The sequence below is a fragment of the Hippocampus comes genome, unplaced genomic scaffold, assembly GCF_001891065.2.
Source record: "Hippocampus comes isolate QL1 unplaced genomic scaffold, H_comes_QL1_v1.1 scaffold76, whole genome shotgun sequence".
Lineage (NCBI taxonomy): Eukaryota > Metazoa > Chordata > Actinopteri > Syngnathiformes > Syngnathidae > Hippocampus > Hippocampus comes.
In genome coordinates, this window is record NW_017805277.1 from 1,224,418 (window position 1) to 1,250,402 (window position 25,985).

A 25,985-nucleotide genomic window follows, 5' to 3' on the forward strand; every position below is an offset into this window, starting at 1 on the left:
GTAATGATGACTTTTCTGCGTTGATTCTAGTAGAAGAGAACAAGAGCTCAGACAGCGTTCAGACCCTGTGGAGGAATAACAAAACTCAAATCCTAAAGCCAAGGCTGACATTCTCAGCAAAGTTTTCCAAACTTAGGGTTGGGAGACAAAATGGGTACATTTATCTTGGCCGGATAAAATGCTGGAAGGTAAGGCATTGATCAGGTACATGATTTCTTGGTTGCTTTGAGCTTGTTGGAGTATAATTTAGAGAAGAATGCCTGCTGTTTTCTTTTTTGTTTAATCAAAGTTATGGCAATACATGTACAGTTGTTGTAAGAGTACATTTCTAGTTTGGTCAGTACATTATAGTTATACATGTACAACAAGTGCAATGTACCCAAAAGCAAATATAAAAAAGTATTTCGGTGTGTGTGTGTGTGTGTGTGTGTGTGTGTGTGTGTGTTGGTTTAACTTGTCTTTAAATCACTTGAGCAATTATGCTTATTTATCACTTGATCTACATCCTATCTATCTATCTATCTATCTATCTATCTATCTATATGTATGTCTGTCTGTCTGTCTGTCTGTCTAGAATAATTTATCAGAGCTAGGCAAAGCTAGCTCTTGGGCTACGGTCCACTACTTTCATTAATCTGGCCCACTGAGCCTTTTAATTTTTCTTGCAATATGTGCTACATTAATTTAGTTATTTCCCCCCAAAACTGGGAAATTAAAATGGATTTCCATACATTTTTCATCATTGTTTTATCTCACTAAATCATTGGTTGATGTATTATCCATCCATCCATCCATTTTCCGATCGTAGGCCTTATGTAGTCCACTCCGTTATTCATGATGAAGATGGTGATGGTGATGACGATGATGCTCAGTAAAATACTAGTTTCAGTGTTTTTAATAATAAAAAACAGTTTTTAGGAATAACAGATGGAATCGTGTATGATGATGATGATGATGATGATGATGATGATGATTATTATTATTATTATTATTATATGGGGCTGCAGTGAAACTCTTACAGGCTCAGGTGAGAACTGCTCTCGGCGAGAGTGCGGCGTCGACTGCGCCTCTGGTGTTTGTGCGCATGAACGCACGCTCGTAAATGGGCTGTTTTAGCAGCGCTACTGACAGGAACGCTATTGACAGACTACTCACATTCTGAAGAGTAAATAGCCCGTCTGTCAATGAGTGAGCGGCTATCTATGTTTTTTTCGGAAGGTGGGCGAGTTATTGAGCTACTAGAATCGCTTTTCTGCCAGGACGTGGGGGAAGAAAGAACTCTGGTACTCGAGGACTACGTTGGTTAGCTAGCTAATGTTAGCTTGCCAGTGCAATGGTGAGTGAAATTTTAGCTTCTCTGGAGCTAATCTTAGCGTGCTAGCTTCTTCTCCATTGCTGCTTGTCAGTGCAATGCTGACTGAAACTAACGATTGTTACACTGGTACTAGCGATTGTTACACTGATATCAGCGGCGTGACGTTTGTGTGCACTGTTGTGAGATGGTTTGTTGACCCCACTTGACATGTTGTGGGCCCTCAAGCGAATCCTTAGCAAGAGTCACTCCCCACTTGAAAAAGCAAGACACCATTGCTGTGATTAGGAGTCTGCTAGTTGGTGACTAGTATCAGTTCTCGAGTTTACAGTGCCAAATGATGCTCTCTCGTTACGATGCCGTTGCACCTCTAATCTAATGTTGTGGTTTTCTTTAAGGTTAAGAAATGAAATCAAGTCTGTTTTGGTCCTCTTGAATATAACTAAAGGGAATGTTGAACTTTACAGAACAACCGGGGCTATTTTCGCCAAGTGTCCTACTTTCGTGCGGGGTACAATTTAAAAATACCCAAGCTAAGCCATTTATTTATATTGTATATCCCACTGGTCTGACACGTATTGAACAAAAGTGATTCATTGGCTGAAACAGCTAGTCTACAATACAGTACTCTTTCGTTTTTTTTCCTCCACATGTAAACCATAATCCAAGGATTAGACAAACTTTGTTGTATTTGATCTTGCAAATGTCATTCGTAGAAAGTTTGTGTGTGTGGTAGGGGGGATTGTAAATATACTGTGGTTCATATTAATTATAGAATAATAATTCATTGTAAATGTCGATGTCAACAATTCATCACTCAAGCCTCATTCTTTTGAATCATATTCCTACCTTTCTCCGTTTTCCTTAGCAGGTCTTCGTGTTTGTCCCCGATGATGTGAGCCACCTCGGCGTATAGAGAGCACGATGACTGAAGTTCAGGCCACGGTGGAGTTCTCGGTGGAGCTCCACAAGTTTTACAATGTGGACCTGTTCCAAAGAGGGTGAGTTAGTCATTGTCACAACATAGTTTGACAACATCTGTTTTGTGCTTTTTGGACATGGGCTCCAGGCTGTGGCAATCCATAAGGCTTTCATTTTGTCGCATACATTGGAACCTCCAATGACACAAATCCTTTCTGTTGACTTTCAAGTTTTTGCATTTTCAGCCCAATGTTTATGTAGCTGTGAAAGCAAATCTTGCGTTCAGTTCAGATCTCATCACACATTGTCATAGAGATATACCATCAGAGAAAAAGCTCATGTCAATGTTCATCATTGTTGATTTCTACTCAAGCTCAAGATGCCGTTGCCCAGCCGAAATGTAGGCCAAAACGTCATGGGTCGGTGCATATATTAGTTCAGTTCACATTCCGTGTCGTTGTAAATGAATAAAATGTAAAAGGAACTCTGTGTTTTGTATAAATGAACAGCTTCAGTGCCATTTAAATACATATCAACAGCTTCAATCTTTAAAGGAAAGTGTAAAATCAATAGCTTGTCTCTTCAGGGAAGGAAGGATGCAGACAGGTGCAACACAAACAGTTTGAACATAGTGTATTCTTGTGCTGTTAAAAAGCAACAAAAAGCATGTATGACATTTGTACTTTGCTCCTTTTTTTTGTGCTACACTGATAATTCTTAGTTGCGTGATGACATATTCAAATGAGTGAACAAGTTTGTCATTTTGCCAAAAGCATTGCTAGTCCTGTGTGTATTATGCCCGAAGCAAAGCTGCACTGTTTGTTCACAGGTTAGGCGTGTCAATGCTGCTTAAGGCATTTCCTCTTCTTGTCCCTTCCTTTGCCCCTGCTTGTGATTATTACATTTTATTTACTGATAACTTGTTTTGAACAGTCACGGTAAATTGTGACAAGCTTTCACAGGCCACAAAAAATTAAGTCAATCGCTGGATCTCAACCTGAAATTTTAGGTCAAAGTCTAAATTGTACCTCTTCTGGGACATTGGTGGTTCCACTAAATGTTGCAGAAAAACTCGCCATTCCAATGGAGGAAATGGGTGGTAGAATGTGTGTGTGTGTGTGTGTGTGTGTGTCTCTTGGGGGGGGTTGCACAAGACAACCCAAACTGTATGATACATGTTGCTGCCAGTCCAAATGATCTTTGACATATTCAGTAAGCAAATGCGATAGGAATATCATGTTGAATATATCAGGTGAGCTTTCTTTGCTTAAGGGGATCACTAGTACTGTACTTGTACAATACAGGGTGTTAAAAAAGAACTTTTCATGATTTGCTTTCGCAGGCCACATAAAATGACATGGCAGGCTGGATCTGGCTCCCGGGCCATGACTTTTTACACCTGTGTTGTACAGTGTCCTCGTGTACTATTGAACAGTAAAATCGCATCCATCACCAATAAAAGATATAGACAAGAGATAGACATCTTAGAAAATGGAATTGTAATAAGTTGGAAAGACTGGTAAATGGTACCATGTTTAAATGAAAGTTGTGGAGTGTGTTTGGTTTATATTTTAAACCCGTCTGCAGCAGGCATGGCATTAATGCTACACTGTTGTGAAACAAAAAGCTACATCAGCTCATCATTACTTGGAAGAGCTTAGCTTTGCTACATGGGTGACTGCAAAAAGAAAGTGCTCCTTGTTTATTCAAGAAGGGCTTAGTGTCATTTTACAAATAAAAGCAAGCTAGGGAGTAGTTATTCCTGTCCTAGTGACACGAGAGACCAAACAAACTTACTGTATGGTTTGTCTCTTACCTGTCTGTTCTTTTTTTTTTTTTTTCCCAATTTTCAGGTTCTACCAGATTCGTGCAAGTGTGAAGGCTCCACCTCGTGTGCCGCACAAAATTGAAGCCAGTCTTCTTCACCCAAGCGGTAAATACTTTTGTGAGGATGTTAAAAATGTTTTCATGCACAGGGGTATTGTTCAAAAGATTCAAAAGAGGGCATTCATGTGCATAATGGGTCCACAATTGTTGCCCAATTTTTTTCAGTAAAAATATTGCCCACAGATTAATACACACCATAAGAGTTGTCTTCTTTGTCTAGGCTCAGACCTTGCATTTCCTGCTTCGGTCCAAGATGATGTCATCTCCAGCAAAACGTTTCAGATTCTGTACAAGAATGAAGAGGTTGTTGTCAATGATGTGCTCATCTTTAAAGTCATGATGCTTCTGGATGAGAAGAAGGTGTTGTCTTTTTTTTAACCATAATTTTACAAAAAGCATTTGTTTTTGTGGACAATTTCTATTCCCACAGTGATCTTCTGCATAAGTCTGCAGGTACATTTGATAGATGTATTTCACTCAGTGTGTATCTCCCGCAAAATATGCCATGATCTTTCGAGATTTGCACTACTACCAGAAATAATCTGGGAAACAAATGTATTTGATATGAGCTTCCACCAGCAGATTTTAGGGGGCAGCAAATAGTCCCTCCCAAACTATTATCAATCAAATGTAAATACAGCTGTGCAATGTTCTCAATAAGCAACCACTTCTGTAGCGAACAACATAGCACCATGTTTTTTGACTTGCTTTAAATTGTTCTCCAACTGCCTTCTAAAACAGGTGGAAGAGTCCCTCTCTGATCTGGATTTCCACCTCCTGCTAGATTTGTATTTCACTGATGGCGATTACACGTAAGTCTTGATGGGTTTCCCACCTCCTAGTGGTGTTATCAAAGTATGTTATATTCTTACGTTAGTGTGAATAAGGTCATGAATTATGTTTGTTTTCTTTGTTGCATATCTCCAGACCAGATGATCCAAGCTCATTACAGAATATCAGCAGCCGCACACTTCGTTTGCACTTTAGCCTTCAGCGAGGCATCCACCAGCACATTAATGTCATGTTTGACTACTTCCACCTCTCTGTCATGTCTGTTGCTATTCACGCGTCCCTCGTCGCGCTTCATCAACCACTCATCAGGTACAGTATTGACAAACGACTGACTTTCAGTAACATGTTGTCAAACCTCATACTTGCCTTGTATCGCAACACAAAAGTCTCGATATTTTACACGGCAAATGTTCACTTTTTACATGGATGTTGAAATTTTTATGCATACTCTCCTACCTAGTTTCCCTCGGCCAGTGAAGACAACATGGCTTAATCGCAACACTCCGGCACAGAGCAAGGACTCAGTCATCCCCCCTTTAGAAAACGTGGTGTTTGGCAGCAGTTATGCCAAGCAGGTATCATCAGATGTAAGTTATCACACTCATTAAATATTAAATTAGGTTTTGACAGTTATAATAATATTAAGCCTTCATGCAATCATTTCTCATTTAAGAGTTTTGAGAATAAACAGATTCAATGCCCCACCCCAGCTAACGTTAATGAACAAGAAACCACTATTTTAAAACATTGCGATTACTGGTAAATCTTATTAATGTGGTTTTTAAAAAAAATGTTAGCAAGAGCTCATTTGTGTGCATCCGCTTCAACGTTTCCCTTCTTGATCCCTCAGGGCAAGTCATTCCTGGTATCCGACGACTGTGTACAGCATGCCCTGAGCCTCCACCATAACATGTGCTCCAGTCTCTTACTTGCGTATCAGGGCCTGTTTGACTACTTCACCAATGTCACGAAGGACTTGCCATCCTCCCATCGTTTGGAGCTAGGTATACACCATCCATGTTGCTCATTCATTCATTGCAATCTGCACGTGCAATACTTGCTGTTTAGCTAGGAGGTGCTGTGTTGTCTCTAGTCTGTATTTGTGAAGCATACAAGTCATATTTCATATTCTCATGGGTTTTCATCGGAATGAATGTTGCATAATCACAGACCCATTAAAACATTTTAAAATTAATACATCTCTTAGCCCAGTTCACCAAACCCGGATCATTAAAATGCCCAAGCACGACTCCATATTGTGGTAATGGATTACTCAAACTAATCCGCACTAGTGGGCCAATACTAAAACATCCCAAAAAGACAAATTAATAAAAAGGTTAAACATGCCTATATGTGCAATCTTACTAGCCAAGCCCAGCATGCAAGTCCTATATGAGCGAGTACTAAGAAGACCCTATCCCCGAAGTCAAAGGCACGTCTACATAGGTATGTCCTGCCCCTTACCGTACCTTGAATCAGCCTGCCTTCCTCTCCTTTTTCCTCCTCACTCCACTTATCTTATATCTTCTGTCCCAAAATGGCACATTCCTATTGCCACAATGTACTGAGTAGATGCACTCAAACTGCTGCCATCTTTTTTCTACTGTCTGTTACACACTTTTGAAGCACTGACTAACATTCAGCCTTCTCTGATCTTATCATCTTATCTTAGAAAAATGAATTGTTTTCTCACACCAGTACTTTTTAACACTGCACTCTTGCTCAGTCTTTCTCAGACATATCCATGTGGTCATGAAGTAAACTACCGGTACATCGGTAAAACACAACCCACTGTTCCCTTTCATTTCAGAAAAACTTGACTTGGAGGCACGTCTAGCTGAGTTATGTGAACAAGTGAAGGTAGGATCTGTTGAATAATACAGTGATATGAACATGTTCTTATCTCTAATAATATAAAATCTTTATAGAATGCAGACTGGCCTGTCATCAAATTAACTTTCGGACAAGAGACTGGTAGAAAAAAAAATGCTCTTTTTATAACATTAATTATGTGTTTCACTTTCTAGGGCGATCTATATTTATGTTATCATTTTATAATAGTCATGTTTTACATATATTTGGATAACAATGATCTTTTTAACACTATAGATATAAATACCTTTTATCAAAAACAAAATATACTGGTAACTAGGTTCCTGGGTGACTCATAGAGTTGTCTTAACTTACAGGTCATAACTTGTATTTGGAGTTTTTTGTGAAAAATATCTCGTTCGTTATGAAGTTGTGAATCAAGAGCTTTTCTACTCTTCATTCCACTTTTTGCTCACTACAGCCCCCTGGTGGTGTCTTTTTTTCCTTCTTAAAATATTTAGCAAAAAGCAGAGTCCCCTGACGAGTTAGCAGAACTGGTTAACATGAATCTAGCCCAGCTCTGCTCTTTGTTGATGGCTCTCTGGGGACAGTTTCTCGAGATCGTCTCCCTACAGGAGCAAGTTGCTGCCCTTCTAGCTGTGGAACACCACACACTAAGAGTGAGTTCAAACGTTCTAAATCCTTATCATATACCCCACCTAATAATCCTGGAACAACAATAATTTCTGTCTCATAAAACTACACTCTGTAGTTGGAGAAGCAGACTTAATCTTGACCTTGTAACTGTTGTTATTTCAGGTGAGGCGATTTGCAGAGGCTTTCTTCTGTCTCCAACATCCAAGACAGTCTGCTTTGGCATATCAGGAGCTATAGTATGTTGCAGTCGAGTGTGAAAATCTGACTGACATTAGATGGTAGTGTACAGTATATCTAAGTGTTAAATGAAATGCTTTTCTTCTTTCCTCCTTCCTTCAGTGCTCACAGTCACCAGCAGATGACTAATGCGATCAAAAGTTCCAGCTACTTTCTGTCTCTGCCTCCACTTCCGGTGGAATGTGCGGATATGGATGGTGACATCAGCTCTATTCCAATCATTTTTGAGGATCGCTATTTAGATTCTATTACTGAAGGTCAGTAACAAATAATGGGTGCGTTAATATGCTGTAACTTTTGAAGGCTCAATGAATAATTGTAAGCAATACCTGTGTATTTTGTTTTTGTCTTCATCCATGATGATTCTGGTTGGATTTTGAAGATCGCGATGGACCCTGGCTGGGTATGCACAACACACGGTCGGCATCAGTGCCAAGTAAATCAGATAAATCAAGTTCTAAGGACTGTGTTGCAGTGGCCGGTCTTTTACCACCTGATTCTCAGGGTACTCCTGTTAATAAAACCTGGGCTGACAGCTTGGAGCCACCTCCAAAATCCAAAGGAAAATCTGTAAAACTGAAGAAAAATTCTAAGATTGAAAATCCCAAGAAGCTGATTAGACATGGATCCAAAGACTCAGTGGTTCTGGTGGGTTATAAGAACCTCAAAGCTCCTTTTGCCGATGCTAGCACCAAGAATAAGGAAGGGGAGGCTCCCTTAAACTCAGTGGAGGACCAAGATGCCTTGCAGTTGGACTCTATTAATTGTTCCAGAACTAATGATGATTCTGTCTCTGACCTCGGTGCCTCGTTGTCACACTTTGGTAAGAGTATGGTTGATTCCATCTCTGGTGACAATAGACCTTATACTGCTGCTTGTACAGCAGGCACAAGAACGGGCCCTATGTGCCAACAACCCCCAAACAGAGATGACCAAGTCGAACAGAGTAACCAAAAGCAGATGCTGTGTTCTGCGGGACCTAAGCAAATTGACGTTAAACCAAGACTCAAAAACCAAGGTGGTCAAATTACAGTTATCAGGCCGTGTCGGACTGATGGTGCTAATAGCAGCAATCTTCCAGAAATTACCCAGACAGAATGTTACTCCAGTCACTCCGTGGTGGAGGTGACGCAATATTGCCAGCATCCCTCTTTGTCCTCAGTGCAGGTAAAGAGTGATAGTATCAGGCTGCCCGATGTAGCAGCTCCGTGTGCCTCTTCCCGCCTCTCAGATTCCGGCATCGAGAGTGAGCCCAGCTCTTTTGCAGCTCAACTTGTTTCAGGGTCACAGACTTTTCCAGGGATTGGTGTGGTTGAGTCAACTATGGCTGGCCTACAGCCAGGGAAGACTGCAGTCAGCTCTGCACTCAGTCCTGTACAGCCAAGTGCAGTGCAACAGCCCTGTGAGGCAGCAGAGTTTCTTCACCCCGAAGATACTCGTGCTGCCAGAGGGGTTCAGTCATCGCTCACTTCTATCAACTCGTTGCCCTCAGATGATGAAGTTGAATGTTCAAGCGGAGCTGACATCTTTTGCAAGAGTATTGTGGTACAGGAGCAAAGCGTTGTGTTTTCTGGGGAGCACGTAAACAAACCTGCCGTTGATTCGGTCTCTCACTTAGATTCTGCAACAGGAGATTCCCAGCTTGAAAAATCTGTCCTTGATTTGAAAATAGAGCCCCACGTTATCGGGAATCCTGAGGTCAGGCTGGAGGAGGCAGCTGGTCTTGAGGCCTTAAAAGAATCTCGTAGTGAACCCCAAACTGCATGCCCCTCAAGTAACTCTGCCACGAGTAGCACTGACTTGGTAAAACGTGGCATGGTAGAGAATTATTTTGGCTCAACTTCCAGCACAGATGTATCTGAGATCAGCCCTGTAGAAACTTCCGCGATCACTCTGGGAATCCAAACAGGACCACAGGTTGAGGAGGACGAAGATGAAGGTGAACATGAAATGATAGAGAATGGCTACTATGAGGAAGGCGACGGCTATGCCTTTTTCAATGGCGCCGCCGATGAGGAGCAAACGAGTGTTGGAGGCACAGTTTGTCAGGAAGCACAAGTTCTGTTTGAACAGCTTGGCATTGGCCACATCCACGAAAAACAGGATTTATTGAAAGCTCCAGTCTGCTCCAACGTCGCCTCTGGTACTACTGGGCAGAGCGCACGGAGGCGTCATCCCTCCACCTTGATGTCCTCAAATCTAACGTGGTATGAATGTGTACCTGCACCACAGATGATAGAGTGAGTTGTCATTTTCCATCACACGATTAGGGTTATGCATGCATTCTAACTAATTCAACAATTACATTGAAATCATGCAGGTTCGTCAAGGCTAAGGAAGAAATGAAGCAATTGAAGCTTCCTGGCATCTTGTACAGTGAAGTACCAGAGCTTGCATCCACAGTACCCTACTTCAGCTTGGAGGAAGATGAAAGCTGTGACGAGGGCATTCATCTTATCGTTTGCGTGCATGGCCTGGATGGTAAAGGCGACTAATTTTTCAAAGGATTTTTTTTTTTTTAGCATTATATGCCACACTTGATGATGATGTTCCCCACATTGCTTTAGGCAACAGTGCAGACCTGAGACTAGTAAAGACTTACCTGGAGCTTGGACTCCCTGGTGCTCGTATAGACTTCCTTATGTCAGAGAGAAACCAGGTAATCTTTTTTTCAAAATTGTTGTTATGATAAGCATTTTTTTGTGGTGGGGTTGGGGACAACCAACAAGCATAAAAGAATCTAAACTTTTATTTTACTTGTGTTTTCCACCCAGAATGACACCTTCGCTGACTTTGAGTCAATGACAGACAGGCTGTTGGATGAAATAGTCCAATACATTCAGATTTACAACCTCACTCTTTCAAAAATAAGGTAATTGTAATATATCAGATTTTTGGGGAGCTTGGAGATTGATGTAATTGTAAGTATTTATATAATTGCCACTGTAACCACTTCTAACCACGGGCTTGTAACTATTATGATCCCCATTTTACCAGCACCACCAACATCAAGTTTTTGCCACCTATCATCTTTCCATGTTTAGGAGCATTAAAGTTCCGACTATAAGCCACAACTTTTTTTCCTCAGTTTTACCCGCAGTTGAAGTTGATTTTTGTGCGGATTTTCACAATCATTCTCGTATATTCTTAGCTTCACTTTATGTCACTAAAATTGTATTTTCTGTTCAGGAATTTTTCATTTTTGAACGATGTCAAAAAAAAATATGCCCTTGGAAGCTATTAGAGCTGCTGATTGTCTACCTCTTGTTATGTTCAATAGACTGAATTTGATCATTGTTAACCTCTTCTTTTCTTTCGACTTCCAGTTTTGTGGGCCACTCGCTGGGGAACCTGATAGTTCGGTCTGTATTGACCAGACCCAGGTTCAAATGTTACCTGAGCAGGTTACACACCTTCCTTTCCCTCTCCGGACCTCATTTGGGCACACTATACAACAGTTCAGCATTGGTCAACACAGGTGGGTGTCGGCTTATTTCAGAGATTCCTTATACTGTAGTAGTAAAAGTAAACAGGATTCTGTGAACTAACTTTTTGTTTCTAGGCCTTTGGTTCATGCAGAAGTGGAAGAAGTCAGGATCGCTGCTGCAGCTGATAGCATTATATGCCACACTTGATGATGATGTTCCCCACATTGCTTTAGGCAACAGTGCAGACCTGAGACTAGTAAAGACTTACCTGGAGCTTGGACTCCCTGGTGCTCGTATAGACTTCCTTATGTCAGAGAGAAACCAGGTAATCTTTTTTTCAAAATTGTTGTTATGATAAGCATTTTTTTGTGGTGGGGTTGGGGACAACCAACAAGCATAAAAGAATCTAAACTTTTATTTTACTTGTGTTTTCCACCCAGAATGACACCTTCGCTGACTTTGAGTCAATGACAGACAGGCTGTTGGATGAAATAGTCCAATACATTCAGATTTACAACCTCACTCTTTCAAAAATAAGGTAATTGTAATATATCAGATTTTTGGGGAGCTTGGAGATTGATGTAATTGTAAGTATTTATATAATTGCCACTGTAACCACTTCTAACCACGGGCTTGTAACTATTATGATCCCCATTTTACCAGCACCACCAACATCAAGTTTTTGCCACCTATCATCTTTCCATGTTTAGGAGCATTAAAGTTCCGACTATAAGCCACAACTTTTTTTCCTCAGTTTTACCCGCAGTTGAAGTTGATTTTTGTGCGGATTTTCACAATCATTCTCGTATATTCTTAGCTTCACTTTATGTCACTAAAATTGTATTTTCTGTTCAGGAATTTTTCATTTTTGAACGATGTCAAAAAAAAATATGCCCTTGGAAGCTATTAGAGCTGCTGATTGTCTACCTCTTGTTATGTTCAATAGACTGAATTTGATCATTGTTAACCTCTTCTTTTCTTTCGACTTCCAGTTTTGTGGGCCACTCGCTGGGGAACCTGATAGTTCGGTCTGTATTGACCAGACCCAGGTTCAAATGTTACCTGAGCAGGTTACACACCTTCCTTTCCCTCTCCGGACCTCATTTGGGCACACTATACAACAGTTCAGCATTGGTCAACACAGGTGGGTGTCGGCTTATTTCAGAGATTCCTTATACTGTAGTAGTAAAAGTAAACAGGATTCTGTGAACTAACTTTTTGTTTCTAGGCCTTTGGTTCATGCAGAAGTGGAAGAAGTCAGGATCGCTGCTGCAGCTGACTTGCCGTGACCACTCAGATCCTCGACAGACATTTCTCTATAAACTCAGCAAAAAATCTGGTTTGTGGTACCTTATTTGCTCTATTGTTTGCTTATTTTGCTTTTGAGCTAGGAGTACCTGAAAAAGAAACGTCTGAAGTGATCTTTTGTGTTTAGGTCTGCAGTTTTTCAAGAATGTGGTTCTGGTGGGTTCACTGCAGGATCGCTACGTACCCTATCATTCAGCTCGGATAGAGATGTGCAAAACAGCATTAAAGGATAAACAAACTGGTATGACACCTTACATACGCTTTTGCATTAGAACGGTTCCACACCCAGTCGGGCTTGCTTTTCCATGAGACTTTTTGGGTGGCAAACTGATTAATTACAGTGAAATCGATCGTGGCACCCGCCTCAAGGATGGAACCTTTAGGTCACCACTGGAGGGCTTCAGGCACCGCACAGTAAGGACCTTGCCTCGGAGAGGCAGCCAAATGAATGAGAGCGCGCTCTCCATTCAGAATGAATAAGCACTTCGAAGCATTTGATGGGCTGTACTTTGCAATGTCGCCACATCATGCAGCGGCAATTCATATTTGGGAGAAGATTATATGAATTAATAAGACTATATTAATTGACAAAAGTGTTTGCGGCATCACCAGGTCCCGTGTATGCTGAGATGATTGAAAATCTGCTGCTGCCAGTACTTCAGAACAAAGACTGCAACCTCGTCCGATATGATGTCATCCACGCGCTTCCCAACACAGCCAATTCTCTCATTGGTCGGGCTGCCCACATCGCTGTTCTAGATTCCGAGATTTTTCTGGAGAAGTTTTTCCTTGTTGCCGCCCTCAAGTTCTTTCAGTAGAACTGCACGTGGACAAGAGAATGTGGAGTTAATACCTCACTTTATCTGAATTTTCCTCCACTGACAATTGTTGGACTACTTGTATATACTTTTTAATGAAATAAGACATGCATCATAATTATTTTTTTTTCCCTTCTCTGTTCAGTTTTTATGGAGTTTTTTTTTTATTTTTCTACTGTCAGTGTTGTTTGTCTGGGAGGGGCAACGTTTGCCAAGTTTTAATGTTTCCTTTCATTGTTATTTATGTATGTTCCTATACAACTGTATGTTAATCAATTCATTTTAGCAATTGAAATGAAACTAGAGCTGCTACATATTTAAAATGGCAAGTCTGCACAGTCACCATTTGAAAACCTTTCTGACAGTTTTTCCGAGACCTTGCATTCATTTGCACCGCAACTACATTTTACAAGCTTTTGTACAGAAAATTCATTTGTACAGATTGCTTTTGTATTGACTATTTTCCATCCTTAAAAAAAAAGACTGGATTTGAAATAGCTATGTTGTGCTGAGACTTTGAAGCTTTTCATTTGTTTTTAATTCTTTATGCAGCATTGTGCACGTTTGCCAACAAGGTGTTGGAGAAAATAAAGCTACACCATAACATTTTGTCAGAGGGGATTTACGAAATGCTCATCATTGAACAAAGCACATTTGGTTTCTATCATCCGTTTGTTGAGAATGTATTGAAAGTATTTGGTTGTTGACATTGGGTGATTATGGCAACTGGAAAGCATTTTTTGGATTTTAAAACGTGTTTCATGGGTGGATGTTTATATCATTGTACAATTAAAATTGACAATATAAAACTTAATTTCAGATTGAACATTATTGTTGCATTTTTAATAGTACAGTACATGTAGACGAGACAGGGTGCTTTTGTACCATTGACATGCAGTCGTTGTCAAATCAAGTCCCCCAGTAGGTGGCAGTGTTTTTTAACCAAGACATGCTGCTAAATGTTGATTTCAAAGCAAGGAGCTGGATTGCAAAAGCAAAGATTTATGGTGGAAATATGTTGAGTGATGTTCATCAAAAGATCTAATTATAGGGGTGGACACACTACTAGGAAACCGCTCTACGCCCTTCTATTCCCTGAGCAATTCTCGCAGGCCACATACATTTTGAAAATAAATGTATTTCCAAAAAAATACCTAAATAAATTAAATAAATAACGAAAGAAAGAAATGAGACAACTGAATGAATAACAATATTTTGCATTTCATTGGAATAATATGAGTCTCCCATACATGAGGTAAATAGTCACTATCATAATAAAGGAAAATAGTATTTTAATCCACGATGTATTATAAAAGATTGTTACTTTACCCCTGGTGTGATTCAAAGGGTTAAAACAAATGTTATAGTTAGCGTTCTTCAAATAACTTCTTGAACATAACAGAAGCAAAACAGTACTGAAGTACACCCCTGAAGTCTTGGAAGTGGTACAGTCCAAATCTGCTTCTGTGGGTTGTGTGGTTTGTGATTCTTCATACGCAATAGCCAGGCGTTTAAGTTTTTCATCCTCTTAGCATATGTATGTATTTAACTTACATTAAAAAAAAGTAGAAAAGAAAAAGAACATGTTTTAGCCACCGCCAGAGAAAGCTGTGTCGAAACACATGAGACTGATCTCCGACATGTGATGCCCGGTGAGTTTTTGCTGATTTACGTCAAGTTGGAGTTAGCGCACTTGTTGCTCTCAAATTGTAGCGTTACTGGCTGAGTGGAACCGGTTTAATGCTTCCCCTACTACTATTTTTATTGATGATTTTGAAATCTGCTTGTGACTTCATCCAACTATCATCAGCTATCTTATCTTCTACGTTTGTCCATTTATAATCAACATAAAACAATTGCATTCGTGGTTTCAAATCTAAATTTGAGTCCCTCAGAGCCTTAAAACGTCCAAATTGGATTGAGATTAATTCGTATTGTTTCCCAGTTGAAAGAATCTCTCTCTATATAGAGAGAGATACAAATATAGATACTGTATATAGATATAGACAGACCCTTTCTTTACTTTTTTTACTCCTCGACTTGTGTGTGTGTGCTTTTGGTCAGTTTGGTTTACAGTTGGCGTTCAAAAAAAAAAAAAAACTGGAAGGTGCAGTGGGGTTGTTTTTCCAGCAATAGGGATTATAACAGTCTTGGGAGGGTATTAAATAAGCATGCAGATGGCATTTGGCATATGTAAAGACAGCTTTTATCCTGGTCATCAACTAGCTGGGGATGTCTCAGCCTACATTGTCTCTGCGTTTTGACTGTAAACTTGGTTCAACCCTAAACCAAGCGTAATCTGTGTTGTACTTCATTGACTGCATCTAAATTAATTTAAAAAAAGTTATTGACAGTAGATTTATAGACATCTCTCATTTAGTCCGAGGTTGTCCACACCTTTATACGCCTTCAGTAGGTGCATCCTTTTCAATGGAGGATGAAGTGGGTGTTTTCCCAATCAAGGAATGTTTAGAGCTGCTAAGCAACCCTTTCAGCTCTTTTCTTCCTTTCTTTTGCTGCATTCAAAGTTGCATCTTGTAACAGTATGACTTTCTCACTGCTGGCCAAGATCAAACGATGACAACGGGGAAAAATTATGAAAGCAGTCAAATGGAACGTGAAATGCTGCATCATCATTAAATGCCAGAATCGAATGGTGTTTCTATGAGCACTTGGAGAGGGGGAACGTTTAGAATAGACTCCAAAGAAACAAACGCAACGTGGCTCTGAACTGATGTTGGTGAAAATGAAGATAGAGCCAAAATAATCTCATGGTTCAGCTCAGATCAGTCAGTCTGGGTTTCCCCCTGTTGTGTTTTGTTTGTTTTTTGTCCCCGACTCCCTACCCAATTTAGGCAATTTCCTGAGGTAAAAAAAAACTTAAGTTTGAAGTCATCTCAGATCTTAGTGAACTAATATTGCCCATTATTAAAATTAGTAAGCTTTTTTCCCCATGTTTTTTTCCAATTAACCACAAGTGCTCATTGATTGTGTCAATTATTGTTTGATAGGAAAAAAAATTTCAAAAAGCTTCACTTTAAGTAAATGATTGTGTGATTTTGATGTCAGTGTATTTCACACAACATTTTGAATGAAGATGTCTGCGACATTATCATGCCTTGAATGAAGTTGAGATTTAATTGTGTGACTTGTCATGGTGAGCGAGTCAGATTTTCATCTTACTGGAAGTTCAGGTTTTTGGACGTCAGTTTGTCCTGACATCCTGATGTGAGCGTGACTCTGTTTGAACATGTCCAAAAGTCAAATTTGGTAACACAATGTTCTTACTTCTGAGTCTAGAACTGTTGTGTAAAAAACACATTGTAAAACAAAACATGAGAGGGACCATAACTACAAGTTGTTTTTAGCTATCTTTATTTTTTGTTTTTGTTTTTGTTTTTTTTTCCATCCTCTTGGAAGAAGTAGAGTAGGTGTATGAGCAGGTGACTCCAGTTTCAGTTGACCTGTTCCCGCTTGTTTTTTTTTTTTTTTTTTTATTAACTTCTTTACATTTTAAGGGGACAAATTAAAGCAGCATTTACTTTTTGTTGAGAAAGACTCAATAGAGGTGTTCGGTGCGTTGAACATTTACTTGTACAAAGGCAATGTCACTGCCACTTACTTTGCTTTTGACTGTTTATTGTCAAGAGCAGGTTTTAGAGGGATCAGAATCGGAGCACGGCAGTAATTAAACTGATTAAATCACCCTAAGACTTTAATCAGATGAGCCATGTACCAGTTGGGGCTTGAGGGGGTTAGCGTGAAGGCCTAACTTGAGGCGAGGCTACGTGGCAAACAGCCTGCAGTTTGGGTGTATTAAGATACACTGACGTCTCAGTCTTTTTGATCTTGCTTGATGTCATGTATGACAATGTGTCTGTTTTGTTTCTGTGAAAGCAAGCACTTCCCAGAAAATTCCCAATACTGTGGTAGGAGCAGCATTCAGGTTTTTAGGCACCACCATATTCACCTCTGCGAGTAACTGCGCAACTAGATCAGATATTGTATATCTTAATAGATTTATTTTTCCTCCATCTGTCATGAGCTCAGTCTTGTAAGATTTGCAGGATGAAGTGTTTTCACATTTTTTTTGTTCGATTATGCACTTATTTAGTTTCCTGATGAATTGGATCAATAACCATCTGTGCCATAGCCTTCTGTGGTATACGCTTGGCTAAGTGATGTTGATGTCTTTTTCGGTCGGCACGCTTTGTTGAAATAATCTTCGTGATGGATTAAGTACTGATGTATTTTTCCTTTGACACAATGGACAGTAAATCAATGACATAAGTGAGTATCAAAGTCACAGAAGACTGTTAGTTGGCAAATCTTGGACCATTTTAAAAGGAGTGCTGCATCATCTGCTGTTCAATGTGTTTTTCTTCTGCTGATCTCACTCAGATGTCATCTTTTTTTTAAAGATCTGATATGGATGAAGTGTCACCGATCAGCTCAGAGCTTTAATTAAAAATAGAGTTGTGATCGACACAAGGTGCCACAATGACCTCTTCAGTAAAGCAGCAGAGAAACATTTGTGTTCTTCTTCCCAACAAAAACCAGCTGGAGATCACTGTCGGGGTGAGTTTGACTCCAAGTTATAATTATCTGCCTCTCAAAATAGTTTTTTTTCCCCTCTTATCGTAAACACAGTTCCCTGTGACTCTCTTGCTCTAGCCAAAGGCCACAGCGCAAGATGTTTTCAGTCAGGTGGGAGAGCTTCTTGGTATCAAAGAGATGCACTTGTTTGGCCTCACTGTGGTGCGAGGTAAGTCCACTCCTCGGATTCCTTCAAGACCTGTCCACACTAGTGTATACAACAGCAGTGTTTCAAGTACAGTGGAACTGAAAGTCGTGAAATGAGGCAATTGAGGCATTCAAATCTTGCTGGTAGTTTTAAAACTGCAAGGTCTTCCTTGAAGACAAAAACACTGCTTATTTTGCTTTCCATTCTTCTTTTTTTTGTTTTTTATGTGGACTATTCACTTAAGCTATATTGTACTGAGCATCTAAGACAGGGGTGCCCGTTACGTCGATCGCGATCGACCAGTAGATCAAGGACTGGTCCCAAGTCGATCCGAAGGGTGTAGAGCAATGGTTCTTAACCTGGGTTCGGTGAGTCCGTCTCAGGGGTTCAATGGAGCCTCTGCCATGGAGAGTAAGACACACGCGACTCAACATGTCAATTAGTTATGACACGTCCGCTTGGCCATCGCTGGCTGCAGATGATTACTTTCATTGCTTGTCCAATCAGTGCTGCGGGAAATTTAGTTCGCTCAGTAGTCACTGTGTGACTGTCGTGATAGTACGTCGTACAATTTAAAAAAAAAAAAAAAAGTATTTTTATCTCTTGAAATTTTATTTACTTTTTTCTGTTTTTAATAAATGCGTTTTTTTTTTTGTTTTGTTTTTTTTTTTTATCTTGAATTTATAAAAAATATATTTATTTATTTTTCACTTATGAAGGGTTCGGTGAATGTGCATATTAACTGGTTGGGTTCGGTACCTCTAAAAAGGTTAAGAACCACTGATTTAGAGGGAAAAAAAACGCCAAATATTTGTGTCTCTGTGCATGTTAGTAATATATTTTTAGTGTTAATGCACACTGCACCCTAATCATTCTATCAGTCTCACTTTCACAAAAAGTATTTAAAAAAGAAAATAAAATAAAGCAGGTCATCTTTAACCTACGGTGACATGTGACTGCGTCACCAGAGGTTGTTATCGCTCAGCAGTCTGCAGTTGCAGTTTGTGATCAGAGTTGTTGCGCTATGTCTTTTATCGTTATCATTATTGTCATTCAGAGTTTGTTTTGTACAATTCACCGAGGGGACAGGCGGAGAATGGGAATCTGGAGGGCCGAGAGAAGCATTTTAAAACGGTACGCATGAGCTATGATCGTTAACAGGCTGCCTAAGTCGCATGGCATGCGTGCGTGCGTATGCGCGGTAACGGGTCGATCGCGGGAGGTTGGTTGATCGAAAAGTAGATCTTCAGTCAAAAAAGTTTGGGCACCCCTGATCTAAGACATGTACATGTGTAACACAAAATAACCAGCGCTACGTCGAAATAAATTCCATTTGTGGTTGTATGATTGTCATCACATTTTTTTCTGTGTGCCATCACTGGTATCCGAATTTATTATTAAATGAATATGATCCTTACCAAACTGAAATGACACATTTCCCGAAAACCATTAGCTTTTCATTCAGGTCTCCCGGGTCTACACGAGTGGATGTTGAGTGACCTCTGAGCCATACTTTCTTGGCTTCGTTCATTCTTGCTTGCTCAAATGCGTTGAGATGCCTTGGAAATCTCGTGTGGCTCACCTCCGCAACAAGCAGCCTTTTGTTTTTTTTGGTGTTGGTTCAGCGATCACTTGGCCCGAGATTCCTGCAATATTAACTTCATTAAGCCTGGAATGCACCCTTGCATTCCTCCCCTTCATGGAGGGGAGGGATGGATTGATGAGCAGGGTGGGAGTCTGGGGACGGGGGGGTACAGAGTGGAGGAGGTGGGGTGGTCTTCTAATGACTCAACTTCAACTCAAGAACTTGAGTCGTGAATGAGTCAGAGTGGTCCAGAAAACTCCCAGGAATTGATGGATGTTGACAAGAACAAGTTGTGAAACAGCTCGGTGAACATTATTCAGCTATGCAACAAAAGAGATAAGGTTGACCAAAAAAAAAAAAAAAAAAAAAAGGAAAATGCCCATGCCTTGACTCAAAGTAACAAGCAGAGACTGATACCACCACCTTATTCTCAGCATAGTGGTCAAATTCTCGACTGAATGAGAATTCAAATAACTAGCTACTGCTAAAATGGTAGTAATTAGGGTAAGCCAGATAGCTGGCTCCCTCTCTAACGAAGGACTAAGGCCTTCTTTTTGTCTTTCACCCCAATTAAGCCCATTGTTGGACACATTTTCTGCCTGGTTGCATTATTATTTTGTTTGCCCGCTAACTGTCTGCTTGTTTTCCCGGTTGTCTTTCTTCTGCTCAGACAATGAGCGCATATTTTTAGACATGGAGGAGAAGTTGACCAAGTACTTACCCAAAGAATGGAAGCAAGAGTCCGGAAAGGTGTGGAATCTTATGAAAGTTGACAAACATATAACATACAACAAAACACCACTGTTGTTTGTTTGTTTGTTTTTTCACCCCCTTTGGCAATATTTATTGTAGTCAAAAAATAGCTCAAGATGTACTGTGCAAGACATTCAGAGTACAAATAATATATAACATTTTACACTACATTAGATTTGTAGTGATCAGGCCACTATTGTATTTTTGTATGCACAGTTTTATTTCATATTTCAATATTATGTTAAGAGTACTGTACTAAAAGTCTGTTTATTGTTCCCCAAAATAATTTAAAAGACTGTTAACAGTTTACATTTGAAGTTATATCAGAATTGGAAAATTAATTTTATTTTGAACATTATGGTACACGCAGACAATCACCTTACTGTTATACATCAACGATCTATATACTGTATCTCGTTTCAAACTTGAGACTCATCCCATGTCAGTGACATACCCTCGAAAAATCCACAAAACCTCGTGAGAGTAAATGCAAAATACCCACCCATGTCTTTATTCCCATAGACTTTTGAGAAGAGAGCCTTTCCTCTAGTGCTCTGCATTAAAGTGCAGTACTATGTTGAGAACGGAAGACTTATCAGGTGTGTACCCTCACCCGTGCACCACTTCTTGGCAAGCTTTCTTTCATGTGTTCTTATTATTACTGTACACCATCCATCTTTGTCCTCCTTACTGACACCTTGTGCAACCCTCTCGTCATGTTTTCATTTCTTTGGGTTCGGTACCAGTGAACGCAAGGCACGCCATCTCTACTACTCTGACCTCCGCGAGCGGGTGTTACGCTCCGAATGCCGTCAACAGGAGGAAGTGTACTTCCAGCTAGCAGGTTACGCCATGCAGGCGGACCTCGGTGACCACCAGCTTCCCAAGGACGGCGAAGAGAGTGCCCCTTACTTCGAACCCAAGGAGTACTTTCCTCCATGGGTATACAGCATGCATTTCACGTTTCAGTTTGTTTTACTTTTTTTTATAGATAGATAGATAAAGTTTGAACTGCCAGTCAAAATATTTGCTGAGGAATTACGGCGATGGTGTGAAGTGGTCACCCATACGTAATATGGGCAGCCACCGCATCAAGGGAGTTTTCATAATCAATCCACTCATACGTTTTGTGTATTGCTTATCCTCTCCAGAGTCACGCAAGGGGCTAATTTAGGGTGGAATGCGGCCTCTTACCTTTGCGAATGGAGTATTGAGTGTTATGCTCAATCACTACAGTGGACAAATAAAAAGACAAAGCGTACTTATTATTACTATTGGGAATGTTTATACCATTATATTATTATATATAATGCCATTGCCATCAAAATGCTTATAGTTTCTTTTCTTCCTTTGTTCCATTTCTCTAGATAATAGCCAAGCGGGGACTGAACTATCTCCTTTGCCATGGCCCCAAACTGCATCAGGACCTGTGGGGCATGTCGGCACGTGATGCCATCCTCCTCTTCATCAGAGAGTCATGTCAACTGGAGGACGTACCAGTCACATTTTACAGACTGCAAAAGGTCATTAGTCAAGGACAAAACCTTTTATATGTTCCAAGCCGCTGTTTAATGCTGAAAAGCCACCTAAAACGGAGGTTTAGCCAGACTCTCAGTCTTATCTGTTCAGCTCAAAAGCTTCACTGACATCTCATCATTCATGTGTCCAGGACAAGAAGGAAGAGAGGGGAACGGCAGTACTGGGCCTGACCCTGAGAGGAATGCAGGTTTATCAGGTATGTGCACAAACGAATGGGTTGGTGATCTGCTGCTTGTATTTGACGTGCAAAACAGAAAATCTGACTTTACTCTTTGGATCCGTGGCCTGTTAAACCCTGAGCAGACGTGTAAGGAATGTGTGGGTTGCCACCAGCAAGAGTGCACCAGCAGATACGAGGCATCTGCCAAATGCATCACTTGTTTGATGTGTCCATCAGGGACCATCTGGGGGGGATTAGGGTGTTGGGGTCTGGCCGATTAAACGGACCATGAGATACAACAAGACACCCTTGGCCTCTCCACGTTTCAGAGGCCGAAACAAAATGGACAAGAAAACTCTCATTTTAGTTTATAATTACACATAGCTTACCCAAAAATAATTTTAACCACACAGAGGAGGCTATGTTTACCAATGTCGTTTGTTTGTTATTGGATTCAGCAGAAAAAATCCCAAACTAATTTCCACACAAATTTTGTTGGACACAATCACGTGTCTGCCCTCAATTTAGTGGAACTATAGTTGTTATATGTGTAATGTTAGTGATTGGCACTTTCTGAATTGTCCTTGAATCTGAAACATTCTACAATAAATTGTTTTGTGTGTCTGCAGGAGGCGAACAACATCAGACACTTGCTATATGACTTTCCCTGGTCCAATGTGGGACGACTCACCTTCCTAGTAATCATTTCTATTCTCTCTTTCAGCAAGTGGGATTGTGTAGTTGGCAGTGACTGTTTACTGTGTGTTGTTCTGCTTAGGGAAAGAAATTTGAGATTCAACCGGATGGCTTACCGTCAGCAAGGAAGCTTGTTTACTACACTGGGTCGTCATTCCGCTCTCGACACCTTCTCTTGCACCTTAGCCGCAGCCATCGCATCTACCTCAGCCTCCAGCCTGCCCTCAAGCACCTCCGCCAGCTTGAGGAGAGTGAAGGTACAAGAGAGGCAATTTCCTTCATTGCATTGCTTCTGACCAGAATTTTTTTTGTTCACTTTGTTTTAGAAAAAAAGCGTTACAGAGAATCCTACATCAGCGATGATCTGGACTTGGACCCACCAGGCAGCGAAAGCAGCCCGGGTTTGTCCCGGATTTCCACCAGCAGCTCGGGTATCGAAGCCGACACCCGCCAACACAGCATCTCGACAGAGATGACCTCCATGGAGGAGGAAGCGGAACAGAAGGCAGAGAGGAGTTCCTACTCTGCCGCCAGCCAAGTTAGCTCCTCCACGTCTGGCCTCGGCAGCGGCAGAAAAGCTCACATTAAGGATGAGGAGTGGAAAGAGCAAGCTGAGAAGTTCACACCCGCTCGCACACCAGGTGCTGCAGATTGATGAAAATGCTGGAATTTTAATCTCTCAAGGATTCAGAATGATGGGTCAAAGTACTTGTATTTCACAAGCTATGGCTTGTGAAGGTTCTTGTGTAAAAGTGCTGGAAGGTGCAGTCAAAATCTTGGAACTTGTAGCTCTATACTTCGAGGACATGATTTCAGTTCTTTCACCCTTTGTAAACAGATTCTTTTGGAGGTGAAATATGTCAGTTGGCCGCCTCGCTTAATTTTGATACAGGCTGCTATTGTTTTCCAGAAATGAAGACTGATGTCAGACAGGAAGTTCTTGCGGATTATCCAGATGAGATGTTCCAGCTGGCCGATCTTCTCGATGGTGTGTCAGTCGATTGCACACTCTCCTCTGAGATAACCTCGCCAGGTGACAATATTTATGACGTAAAGTGCATTTAGTAATGCATTTTTGATTTAGTTTTTCACAGATCAATAATACGTTGTATTACACATTTGCTCCAGAGAACAAAGTTTGCCTCTCAGACAACAATGAGCATCTCCTAATTTTAGATGGCACCAGTACCCAGGTATGTTTCATATTATTTGCCGAGTTTATTTATTTATTTATTTATTTTTTAATACAGAGGAATTTATCATGTTTGTCTTTTTCTGTACTTTCTTATGTTATTCTTTAGGTGGGAGAAACTAGATCGCATGTGGACCGGCACAGCCACAGTCTTGATGATGTCAGTTTGTTCCCACCTCAGGCACCCCTGGGGACCACACTACAAGCAGATTCTTCACAGAGCTACACCTTCGGCCTCTCGGACACCTCGGCAGACACCAAGATGCCCTTAGTTCACGACTATTACCCTTTTTTGCACTGCCAAGCCAAACCTTCCTTCTATGGTCGCAGGTCTACCAACTGTCTGTCACTGGACCTGCTAGCAGATGAACATTTTCTGGAATTCGTTCTGTAAACAAACAAAGAAGTCCTCACGTTTGCCTCATTTATGTGTAATGAAGGTTACCTACGGGATCTATATGGGAGTTTTTTTTGTGACCATTTTTCATGCGTTCCATTTTTCATCTGTTTATTTTACGCTGACAATTCTGTGGATCCCAGTTTTGTTTTGTTTTTTACCAGAAACATTTCTTTGTCACTGACATATTTATTGATTTTTTTTCGATGTTTTGTAGATACTACCTGCAATTTCATTTCATGACATTTCAACTTCTGTATACAAAAAAAAAATGCAATTGTATTATGTTTTGTACGCCAGCAATTTCTTGAGGGGTTAATATTAAGGGCAAAATACATTTTTACATTGTGATCTTTTAGATATTTATCAAATGGAATTTCCTTTAATCTATTTGTACTCCAGCACTGTCAGAACATTTGGAATGTGTTTGCTATATGCTTAAAATCTTCAGAAGTCACAGTGCCAATGATAATGTTTCTTAGTAACATTTTACACTGCATTTTTTTAGTGTGCTCAGTCATCCCTCTCCTGTTATTCCGCCTCAGCAAATGTAGCTACTAGTGTGGAAAAAGACATTTCTTTACAGCTTGTAAACCATTCATCCAAAGCCTCCAAATGCTTAAGCTCGTCTTCTGCTTTCATAATTAGAACAGTACTGTTTGCAAAGCTCTATTTCTGCAACTGTGACATTTACAACGAATCTGCAGTATTTTTGTTTTATGTAACCTCCAAACAAAGATCCTTTCTGTAAAGTTATTTTTTCCCCCGAGATATTTTCACAGTTTTGTAAATGCCAATTAGTATGCAAAAGAAGAACTTTAGCCAGCATGACCTCACTCGGAAGGAATGCTAGTGATTAAACACTGAAACTCTATTCTGATAATGTATGACCAATCTGCGGGTTCTTCCCAATGCTGAAACGTTTTAATATAAAGCACTGTTTTTGTTTTTTTTTTTTTTTATGATAGCAAAAATAAATTTTACTACTTACTACTATTTTGTCTGTGTACAAAATTGCAATTCTGATACACAAGTGTATGTATGTAGACATATGCACAATTCTTTTTATGGAATCATAAATGTAATGTATGTATTTCATTCGAAACGTTACAAACGATTTGATGCCTGAGACTTGTTGACCTACTGACTCAACTGAGGTACAATTCTTACCAGACCCTCCCGGACTGCTTTGGTCATGTGACGGCAGTAATAATGGGAGATGTTTGTCTGGAAGCTTTTCTTCCAGACTGTCTTCCTGGCAGAGAACCCCCACCAGCACTTTGAAGACAAGCTTGTGTTATTGAGCATCCACACTGTTGATTCGTTTTCCCAAGTTCTTTCAGATGAATTTCGAAGATGTATACATATTATACACGACTCACAAAATGTTAGGGATATGTTGGTTTTTGGTGAAAAACTAACCTTTGCGGCTTTTTTGTACGATTTCATGAATAGTAATTTGCATTTAAAAAGTCCTCTTCCTCATGAGACCAAAACAATACCTATGCGCTACCAGAGTGTGTGTGTGTGTGTGTGTGTGTGTGTGTGTGTGTCACCCCAGGGAATGTTTTTTTTTGTTGTTGTTGTTATTTTTGCCGTAACTAAAATAATGTCATATAATACATAAACATTACAGTCGGTGGCAGTGGCGCTCTCACTGTCAGAGTGTGTGTAGGGAGTATTGGCTTGAAGGCGTGCGTTTGTGTGCGTGCTTTTTGGGGATTTTCGAAGGGGGAGGGGGGCAAGC

General features: G+C 40.3%; 2 protein-coding genes across 5 annotated transcripts; both read left to right on the plus strand.

Moving 5' to 3' along the window:
• The first annotated feature begins 1,055 nt into the window (after nt 1-1,055).
• Nucleotides 1,056-13,986, plus strand: fam135a (family with sequence similarity 135 member A). Its single transcript, XM_019870624.1, has 21 exons — nt 1,056-1,336; nt 2,181-2,313; nt 4,087-4,166; nt 4,341-4,480; nt 4,862-4,932; nt 5,048-5,221; nt 5,373-5,499; nt 5,763-5,916; nt 6,281-6,358; nt 6,723-6,772; nt 7,246-7,404; nt 7,544-7,617; nt 7,721-7,875; nt 8,001-9,858; nt 9,939-10,099; nt 10,186-10,277; nt 10,393-10,490; nt 10,945-11,096; nt 12,275-12,385; nt 12,482-12,595; nt 12,967-13,986. Exons 2-21 carry the CDS (start codon nt 2,237-2,239, stop codon nt 13,170-13,172), a joined length of 4,131 nt encoding a protein of 1,376 aa, XP_019726183.1. The 5' UTR covers nt 1,056-1,336; nt 2,181-2,236; the 3' UTR covers nt 13,173-13,986.
• A 660-nt stretch (nt 13,987-14,646) lies between these two features.
• Nucleotides 14,647-24,435, plus strand: LOC109516205 (FERM domain-containing protein 6). 4 transcript variants are annotated; one of them, XM_019870540.1, is made up of 14 exons: nt 14,647-14,824; nt 17,594-17,750; nt 17,847-17,937; nt 20,172-20,251; nt 20,777-20,853; nt 21,001-21,196; nt 21,622-21,777; nt 21,924-21,989; nt 22,583-22,651; nt 22,732-22,906; nt 22,976-23,290; nt 23,560-23,682; nt 23,778-23,842; nt 24,023-24,435. In XM_019870540.1, the coding sequence occupies exons 2-14, from the start codon at nt 17,673-17,675 to the stop codon at nt 24,233-24,235; spliced, it is 1,704 nt and encodes a 567-aa protein (XP_019726099.1). In that variant the 5' UTR covers nt 14,647-14,824; nt 17,594-17,672; the 3' UTR covers nt 24,236-24,435. The 4 variants fall into 4 exon arrangements, with proteins under 4 accessions (XP_019726099.1, XP_019726098.1, XP_019726100.1 ...); XM_019870539.1 differs by having other exon boundaries at nt 14,649-14,824; nt 17,574-17,750; nt 23,951-24,435; XM_019870541.1 differs by having other exon boundaries at nt 14,649-14,824; nt 17,823-17,937; nt 23,951-24,435.
• Nucleotides 24,436-25,985: the final 1,550 nt, after the last annotated feature.